The sequence below is a fragment of the Hyla sarda genome, chromosome 5 (genome assembly GCF_029499605.1).
Source record: "Hyla sarda isolate aHylSar1 chromosome 5, aHylSar1.hap1, whole genome shotgun sequence".
Classification (NCBI taxonomy): Eukaryota; Metazoa; Chordata; class Amphibia; order Anura; family Hylidae; genus Hyla; species Hyla sarda.
The window spans coordinates 192,221,858-192,231,393 of record NC_079193.1 but is presented as its reverse complement, the minus strand read 5'-3'; the positions used below and the strand labels follow the sequence as shown (position 1 = coordinate 192,231,393).

At 45.2% G+C, this 9,536-nt stretch overlaps 1 protein-coding gene across 4 annotated transcripts in view; it reads left to right on the top strand.

The window, feature by feature from the left end:
• Positions 1–706: 706 nt before the first annotated feature.
• OTULIN (OTU deubiquitinase with linear linkage specificity) overlaps positions 707–9,536 on the top strand; it is a 42,095-nt gene continuing 33,265 nt past the window's right edge. The window contains exons 1-3 of one of the 4 annotated variants that reach the window (XM_056520955.1): positions 707–844; positions 5,698–5,856; positions 7,185–7,382. In XM_056520955.1, the coding sequence (XP_056376930.1) occupies positions 7,219–7,382 (164 nt within the window). In that variant the 5' untranslated portion in view covers positions 707–844; positions 5,698–5,856; positions 7,185–7,218. Of the gene's footprint in view, positions 889–5,656; positions 5,857–7,184; positions 7,383–9,536 lie in introns of those variants that run through there. The other 3 variants (XM_056520953.1, XM_056520956.1, XM_056520954.1) reach the window with 3 other exon arrangements.

Genomic DNA, 9,536 nt, shown 5'->3' with positions numbered 1-9,536 from the left:
GTATATACTCAGCTTCATCTTAGCGCACAGGGATTAAAGGGGTGCTCCAGTGGAAAACTTTTCTTTTCTTTTTTTAAATCAACTGGTGCCAGAAAGTTAAACAGATTTGTAAATGACTTCGATTAAAAAATCTTAATCCTTCCAGTACTTATAAACTGCTGAATACTACAGAGGAAATTATTTTCTTTTTGGAACACAGAGCTCTCTGCTGACATCTCTGTCCATTTTAAGAACTGTCCAGAGTAGGAGAAACTCCCCATAGCAAACATATGCTGCTCTGGACAGTTCCTTAAATGGACAGAGATGTAAGCAGAGATCACTGTGGTCGTGATGTCAGCAGAGAGCACTGTGTCCCAAAAAGAAAATAATTTCCTCTGTAGTATTCAGCAGCTAATAAGTACTAGAAGGATTAAGATTTTTTTAATAGAAGTAATTTACAAAGCTGTTTAACTTTCTGGCACCAATTGATTTAAAAAAAGAAAAAAGAAAAAAAGTTTTCCACCGGAGTACCCTTTTAATTTGCCACTGACAGCCCACCACAAAGCAGCAAGCAGTAGAAGGCTGGGTAGGTCACGTGTTCGGTTTTCTCCTATGACGTGCCGCACACTCCACGCCGCCTACGTCACCTACGACCTATCACTAATCACCTCTGAAATGCTGTCATGCATGGGGAACCCATATGCCAGGCCTTACCTGATTGGACAGTTCAACGCGACGAGCTGATTGGATAGTTCAACGCGACGAGCTGATTGGACACCAGCGTACGGCGCTTTGATTGGCTGTTACTGGCTGACTGAACGGAGGGGGCTGAAGCAACGCCCCATAGTTTCCGGCACCTATCACGGTATGTCGCTGAGTTTTTTGACCGGTACGAGTGCGTAGTGATGTGTGAGTATACACGGTGTCCCGCTTGCTGACATCTGGAGGACGGTGTGGGGGTGACTGCTTTCCCCGTATACTAATAGTCCTGGAGCTGGAGAGCGGTCACGTGATCTGTGCGCCAAGTAGCCTGACCGGACGCCTTGTCTCAGCTGTGTGAAGTCTGGTCAGCTGTCATGGTGGCACATTGTATACCTCAACATTGCACGAGACCTTTAGCTACTACACAGCTTAACTATAAAGTATATAACAGGGTTTCCCAACCAGGGTTCCTTCATCTGTTGCAAAACTACAACTCCCAGCTGTTCGGGCATGCTGGGAGTTGTAGTTTTGCAATGGCTGAAGGCACTCTGGTTGGGAAACCCTGCTATATAGACACACACAGGCTGTCAGGGCATGCTGGGAGTTGTAGTTGTGCAATAGCTGAAGGCACACTGGTTGGGAAACCCTGCTATATAGACACACACAGGCTGTTCGGGCATGCTGGGAGTTGTAGTTTTGCAATGGCTGAAGGCACTCTGGTTGGGAAACCCTGCTATATAGACTCACACAGGCTGTCAGGGCATGCTGGGAGTTGTAGTTTTGCAATGGCTGAAGGCACTCTGGTTGGGAAACCCTGCTATATAGACTCACACAGGCTGTCAGGGCATGCTGGGAGTTATAGTTGTGCAATAGCTGAAGGCACACTGGTTGGGAAACCCTGCTATATAGACACACACAGGCTGTCAGCATGCTGGGAGTTGTAGTTTTGCAATGGCTGAAGGCACACTGGTTGGGAAACCCTGCTGTATAGACACACACAGGCTGTCAGGGCATGCTGGGAGTTGTAGTTGTGCAATAGCTGAAGGCACACTGGTTGGGAAACCCTGCTATATAGACACACAAAGGGTGTCAGGGCATGCTGAGAGTTGTAGTTTTGCAATAGCTGAAGGCACACTGGTTGGGAAACCCTGCTATATAGACACACAGGCTGTCAGGGCATGCTGGGAGTTGTAGTTTTGCAATGGCTGAAGGCACTCTGGTTGGGAAACCCTGCTATATAGACACACACAGGCTGTCAGGGCATGCTGGGAGTTGTAGTTGTGCAATAGCTGAAGGCACACTGGTTGGGAAACCCTGCTATATAGACACACACAGGCTGTCAGGGCATGCTGGGAGTTGTAGTTGTGCAATAGCTGAAGGCACACTGGTTGGGAAACCCTGCTATATAGACACACACAGGCTGTCAGGGCATGCTGGGAGTTGTAGTTGTGCAATAGCTGAAGGCACACTGGTTGGGAAACCCTGCTATATAGACACACACAGGCTGTCAGGGCATGCTGGGAGTTGTGGTTTCGCAATAGCTGAAGGCACACTGGTTGGGAAACCCTGCTGTATAGACACACACAGGCTGTCAGGGCATGCTGGGAGTTGTAGTTGTGCAATAGCTGAAGGCACACTGGTTGGGAAACCCTGCTATATAGACACACACAGGCTGTCAGGGCATGCTGGGAGTTGTAGTTGTGCAATAGCTGAAGGCACACTGGTTGGGAAACCCTGCTGTATAGACACACAGGCTGTCAGGGCATGCTGGGAGTTGTAGTTGTGCAATAGCTGAAGGCACTCTGGTTGGGAAACCCTGCTATATAGAAACACAGGCTGTCAGGGCATGCTGAGAGTTGTAGTTTTGCAATAGCTGAAGGCACACTGGTTGGGAAACCCTGCTATATAGACACACACAGGCTGTCAGGGCATGCTGGGAGTTGTAGTTTTGCAATGGCTGAAGGCACTCTGGTTGGGAAACCCTGCTATATAGACACACAGGCTGTCAGGGCATGCTGGGAGTTGTAGTTGTGCAATAGCTGAAGGCACACTGGTTGGGAAACCCTGCTATATAGACACACACAGGCTGTCAGGGCATGCTGGGAGTTGTAGTTGTGCAATAGCTGAAGGCACTCTGGTTGAAAAACTCTGCTTTCTAGACACACATACATGGGAAAGTATCTTCCTATCCCTGCAAGTGAAAGTAATAGTAGGTGGGTTCACACCACATTTTTACATTACAGTTCCTGTATACGTCTTCAATTTGATAACCGTATGCTTTAACTCTCCATTGAAAACCGTATGCCAAACAATGCATCCGGTTGTGTCCGGTTTTTTTTCCCCGTACCCAAAACAATCATTGTTTTTGGTCCGGGTGAAAAACTGTATGGAAACCGCATACAGTTTTTTTTTTTTAACATTGGGAGTCAATGGGAATTTATTCATAATGGAATGAAAAGTTAAAAACTTTTTTTTCCCCGTATACAGGTTAAAATTTGTACACATTTTGATACAGTTTAGTCCGGTTTTGAGGAATCCATTTTTCATCCAAAAACCTGATACAGGAACTGTATTGCAAAAACGTGGTGTGAACCCAGCCTAAGACGTATCAATATATTTGCCTTAAATCATGCGCTTTGTTCCACGGTTCACACTGTGTGTTGTGCCCATTTTAAAGAGGTACTTCAGAGAACTGAACTTATTAAACACTTATTATAAATATATTATCCAGTCCGTCACTTGCCCAAGTCCATGGGTGGGTGCTGGAGCGCGCCGAGAACTAGTAAGTATGACGAACACCTATGTCCTTTCCTGAGTATAGAGGATAAGTTCAGTTCCCTGGAGTACCCCTTTAAATATGCCAGAAGTGACATGTCACCCCGGGAGAAGCAGGATGTCCTTGTCCAATCTGTGGCCACAAATGGTATCAACCGTGTCAAAATAAACTGCTGTGAATTTTTTCTAAAGACAAATTTCCCATGTAACCATACCTTAGCTGTCACACACCCCTAGCTGTATTGGTTGTCACTAGGGATCGACCGATTATCGGTTTGGCCTATATTATCGGCCGATATTCACGATTTTGGGCGTTATCGGTATCAGCAATTACCTTGCCGATAATGCCCCGCACCGCCCCCACCGCACCGCGACCGCCCCCCCCCCCCCCCACCGACGCACCGCGTCGCACACTGCACCGCCCCAGCCCCATTGCCTCCCCCATCCCTGGTTTTATAATTACCTGTTCCCGAGGCCCGGGGTCAACGCTACTTCTGGGTCCTGCTGCGTCCTGCGTTACGCTGTGCGCAGTGACGAGCGACGTGACGTCACCGTCAGTGCGCACAGTGACAGCTCAGGAGGACACCACCGGAGCCAGATGTAGAGTGGACTGTGGATGGGGGAGGCAATGGGGCCGGGGCGGTGCTGTGGGGGGTGCATTGGGGCGGTGGGACGGGGCGGTGATAGGACTCAGAACCCCCGGACAGGCAGGGGGAGAGAAGCGGGTGGTGGCGGCAGTCTATGGCACCGCAAAAGCCGCTGCAGTTCATTGATTTAAATCAAGCCGCTTTAAATCAACCATCTGCATCGGTGGGGGGGGGGGGTAAATAGCCGATAACTTATACCGGAATATCGGTATAAGTTATCGGCTATCGGCCCTAACCTCCACAGATTATCGGTATCGGCTCTAAAAACCGATATCGGTCGATCCCTAGTTGTCACCCAGCTTTGTATATAAGTACTGGGAGATGTCATGCATGTAGAACAAGAGGAGTAGACTGCTGTTTGATTTCTTTACTATTGCCCCCCATGTTAAAACATATATTCATATTTTATTATTTTTTATTTTTTCTGGGAGGGGACACACATGGGATATCCCTGGATCTGGGCATTACTTTCAGTGCACTGTATAGAAGAAATGTAGAATCTAGTTTCCCAGCAGAGCATATAGGGGGAGACTTATCAAAACCTGTGCATAGAAAAAAATTGGTGGTTTCCCATAGCAACCAATCAGATTACTTCTTTTATTTTTCAGAGGCCTTCTGAGAAATTAAAGAAGCGATCTGATTGGTTGCTATGGGCAACTGGTCCACTTTATCTTAACATGGTTTTTGATAAATCTCCCCGATGGTGTGTAAGAACCAGGTTAGAATATTGTCAAGTGGCAGCCAGCCCCCTCCTCAGGCAGCAGCAGTGCCCTTTTAGGATGGCGATGGACAAGGGGGCACTTCTGTGATAAAACCACCTGTGTTCTGTCTTGTACCAGAGCGTGACAGAAAGCAGTGGCATGGGGGGAGATTTATCAAAACCTGTGTAGAGGAAGAGTGGTGGTGTTGTCCATAGCAACCAATTAGATTTCTTTTTATTTTTTCAGAGGTCTTTTTAAAAAAAAAAAAAAACACAATCTGGTTGCTATGGGCAACTGCACCACTCTTCCTCTACACAGGTTTTGATAAATCTACCCCAAAGTTACTGCAGAGAGCAGATATTGCTGGATTTCCAACAAATCGCATATAAAAGAAATGCAAAACGCAAGTCCAGCCATGTGAGCAAGCCCTATCAATGGATGGCCACCGTAGTCTTGGGTGAATGTGGGTCATGTGACAGGCTGACATACACAAGATGTCGTGCTTCTTGTACCAGTGGAAGGGTTTCTTTATTAGTAAAGATCTAGTGATGTGAGGACATAGAATACACTTCCTCTTTTGTGAGTATTTTCACCTGTTTGAGCACTTCTGCTCTCGTCTATCAGACATTTCCAATGATTTATACCCGGTATGTCGTCATCATCACTGGTGTGACTAGGTGAGAACGTCCACTCCCCACATCTGTCATGGCTGAGTCGGTTGTCCACTCATTCATCTGAGGTGTTGTCTGCTCCTTGTAGTCATAGAACAATACTTGTGGCAATGCGTTCCTGTCCTCACAGGAAACGTCTCTACAGCCTTACTTTCACTGTTGTTTCCATTGAACTGTGCAGAACTGTGTAATGGGCCAATTGTTCACGTATTTCCATCGCAGCAAACAAGAGCCAGATGAACCTGTGAAAGAGGAAGTGGGGGGCTCTTCTGTAAGCTCCCAGCAGCTGGAACCCGAGTTTCTGAACTGTGCTGTAGATGTATTCTTATATAGAAGAAGACAGACTTTACTTCCTGAAGCTAGCTATGAGATAGAAAATGGGTGAGTAATGATGTATTGATCTGTCTTTCCAGCTATGTATCCTCCAAACATAAAAGTACGGGTGTCCCAATACCATTTTCTTAAACCGAGTACCAACACTTTTTTTTTTTTTTTTTCAAGTAAAAGAATCAAAGTCTGAGAACAAATAATCACTCAGGCGCTGCTCATGACACGAGGCAAACTATATGAACTGAAAGTCAGGTGGATACTACACGATACTGCTCACAGCCGAAATGGTGTGCTAGCATATGACAAAGCAATCCAGCGGTACTGCAACAAATGAAGAAAGAAGTAAATGCCGTACTCTCATATAGATGGCTGTTATCTTTTTAATCCCATCATAATATGATCAGCAAGGATAAAATCCATGAAGCGGGGAGCGAGAGACGCAGCTCTTCCTGCGCAGTGGTACGCGGTTATGGATTTTATCCTTGATTGCTGATCATCTAATGACGGGATAAAGAAGATAACATCCATCTATATGAGTGAGTACAGCATTTATTTATTTCATCATTCATTCATTCCTTTTTTTATTTATTTTTATTTTTTATTAAGTACTCAGATACCAATTACCCATACTTTTTTTCTTTTAAAAAGGGAAACAATAACATCACTATACCAGAGCAGTTGATGCCAGGAGACGCCAGAGCACAAGCTTTTGAGCAGCTGCACTGAGCCCTGCTTACTTCTTCCTGCATCTGGTCCCATGATATTCACACACCCCATGCATGTATCGGGTAGATATGTACCAGCGCCAGTACTAGTGCACATCTCTAGTATAGGCTCCAATATCAGTATTGGGACATCCTGTTTTTTTTGGATGGCAGCTGGACCAGTTAATTTAATAACAGGATAATAATAATATATTTTTTCTGATGTCTGCATTTCTATTGTCCTAAATATATGTTGGAGGTTTAGACCTAGTGCAAAGGAATAAGAATGAATAAGGAAGACCACAGCAAGCAGTCACATTGCCCCATTCATTGCCCAAAGCAGCAAAAAAAAAAAAAAAAAAAAAAAAAGAGCTGGCATGTGTTTGCTATGGGCAAATCCCTTTTTGTAAATTTTCTCTAGAAAGTTTCCCCCATGTGTTATTGTGCTTTGTGTAAACTGGTGAATGAAGAATGGGGCTGAACTGCAGTACAACGTCGTGTACTCTATATTACACTAGTACTTGTTGGCATGGTTGTTCTTGTAAGTCCTAGTAGATAGACACATTGTAGTTAGGCCTTAAAAAAGAAATTACTATTTTAATATATAATAAGGCAATCTCTAATACTTCATAACAATACTTCACATTAAAAAAATTCTCGTGATTTTCTGTATAGTGGAGAAACTGGCACTAGTCAGGTTGAAGGAATAATGGAGCTGGAACCTGTGAATTATGACTGTGTGGATCAGAACACGAAAAGGTCATCAGGAGAATGGAGCAGTACAGATGATGGGAAAGCAGATGTCGGAAGCCTCTCTGAATGCAATAAGAGGTCCAAGTTATTCCAGGATTCTCAGACGGAAACAACTGCCGGGTATGCCAAGATAAAGCTTTTTATCTCCTGTATTTTAAGTCAACTTAATGGGCCTTCTGCACTGTAAGAAGTGACCATAATAAATCATTAAATATTACCAAGTTTTAGGAGATCAAAGTGTTTACCAGGCATCTAAGATGTTAATCAGAGTGAGAGGTCCCCTTCTGACATCCCATTGGTGCCTCCATGACGCAGTTGTGGGATGTTGATGGATTTCTATGCCACCAGGAGACTATATGAAGTCTGCCCCCTTTTTTTTATTTTTTTGGGGTTTTTTTTTACACTTGTTAGGCCCTGGGCTTTACACTGGTGGACAGGTTTTACTTTAGTATAGTATTATGGAAGTGATCAAATAATTGTAAAGTCATGTCCCATAGTGGGACTAAGGCTGCTTTCACACTATGAGCATTCATCTGTTATTAAACGTCCGTTTTCTGTGTGAAAACGGATGTATAATAACGGATGAAATAATGGGTGCTAACGGATCAATAAATATTCATCCGTTAAGACCCGTTATAACGTCCCTCATGTATGGCCATAACACCTCTGCCTACAGACTCCCACAGCCGGGACTACTACTAATCCCATCATGAAACAGACTTGTTTCCATGATGGGAGTAGTAATTCCCTGGCTGCGGGAGTCTGCAGACAGCTGGGGAGGCTACATTAGTGTTTGTACTACTACCCCGATCTGTTCCATGATGGGGGTTGTAGTACAGGGGCTGAGGGATTGATCGTCGCGCACCGAGTCTCACTTCTGAGACCCGATGCGATCCGAAGTTATTAAGCAATTGGGGGGGAAAGATGTATAGCGCTGCAGGGGGTGGACAGACATATAGCCTATATATCTAGCCCCCCCAGCACATTTATAATATGCCCCCTGCAGCGCATTAATAAATGTATACCCCCCACCGGCGCATTAATAAATATATATCCCCCGCCGGCGCAAGTATAATGTATCCCCTGCCGGCGCATGTATATGTACCCTCGCAGCATCTATATACATATGTCACCGCTGCGCTATGAATGAAAAGCATTCTAGCAGCAGCCGACGGCCCGATGCTGCTGGTAGAAATACTTTTCATTCATAGCGCAGCGCCAGCATATGTATATAGAAGCACTGTGGGGGGCAGATAACGCTAAATGTCTGCACCCCCAGCGCTTCTATATACATATACCCCTGCAGCGCTATGAATGAAAAGTATTTCTATTAGCAGCGCATAGTGCCAGCAGACCTCTGGGGGATATAATATATAAATGCGCTGCACAGGGCATATTATAAATGCGCTGGGGGGGTATATATTTAATGCGCCAGCGGGGGATATATATATATATATATATATATATGCACTTGGGGTCTAGATATATAATCTATATGTCTGCACTCCCCCCCCCCCCCCCCCGCAGTGCTGTATATCTTGCCCCCACAGCACTTCTAATGTACATATGGCCCCCTGCTACTCCCAATGTTCATTTTTAAATCTCCCGCTGAGAGCCCTGGAAGGCTCCTCGGTACTGACCATTCAGGGGATTCAAAAATGAAAGTTAAAACACACTGATACATGGCAGGGTTGCGGACCATGCCGCCCGCTCCCCTGCTTTATAACTTCGGATCGCATAGGGTCTCAGAAGTGAAACCAAGTGCGATCAATCCCTCAGCCCATGTACTACAACCTCCATCATGGAACAGACTCTGGTCCATGATGAGGGTAGTAGTACAAACACTAATGTAGCCTCCCCAGCTGTCTGCAGACTCCTGCAGCCTGGGAATTACTTCTCCCATCATGGAAAGAAGTCTGTTCCATGATGGGAGGAGTAGTAGTCCCTCAGCAGTGCAGGAGTCTGCTGATGTCACCTCTTCTGAGCATGCTCAGAAGTAATAATGGATATTATAAACCAGGTGCAAACGGATGACGTAAAGGCTCATCCATTTACTATAGAGTTCAATGTTAAAAATAACGGCCGTTAATTTACCCGTTGCTTGTGAAGGAAGAATAATTAGTGCATGTGAGGTTATTTCTCCCGTCACAACTAACGGCCGTTATTCATGACGGGCTATAATGGTTCATAACGGGTAATAAAAAAATCCCATAGACTTGAATGGGATTGTTTAACGGCCGTTTAACAAGGGTTTTCTGATGGACGTTTATAACG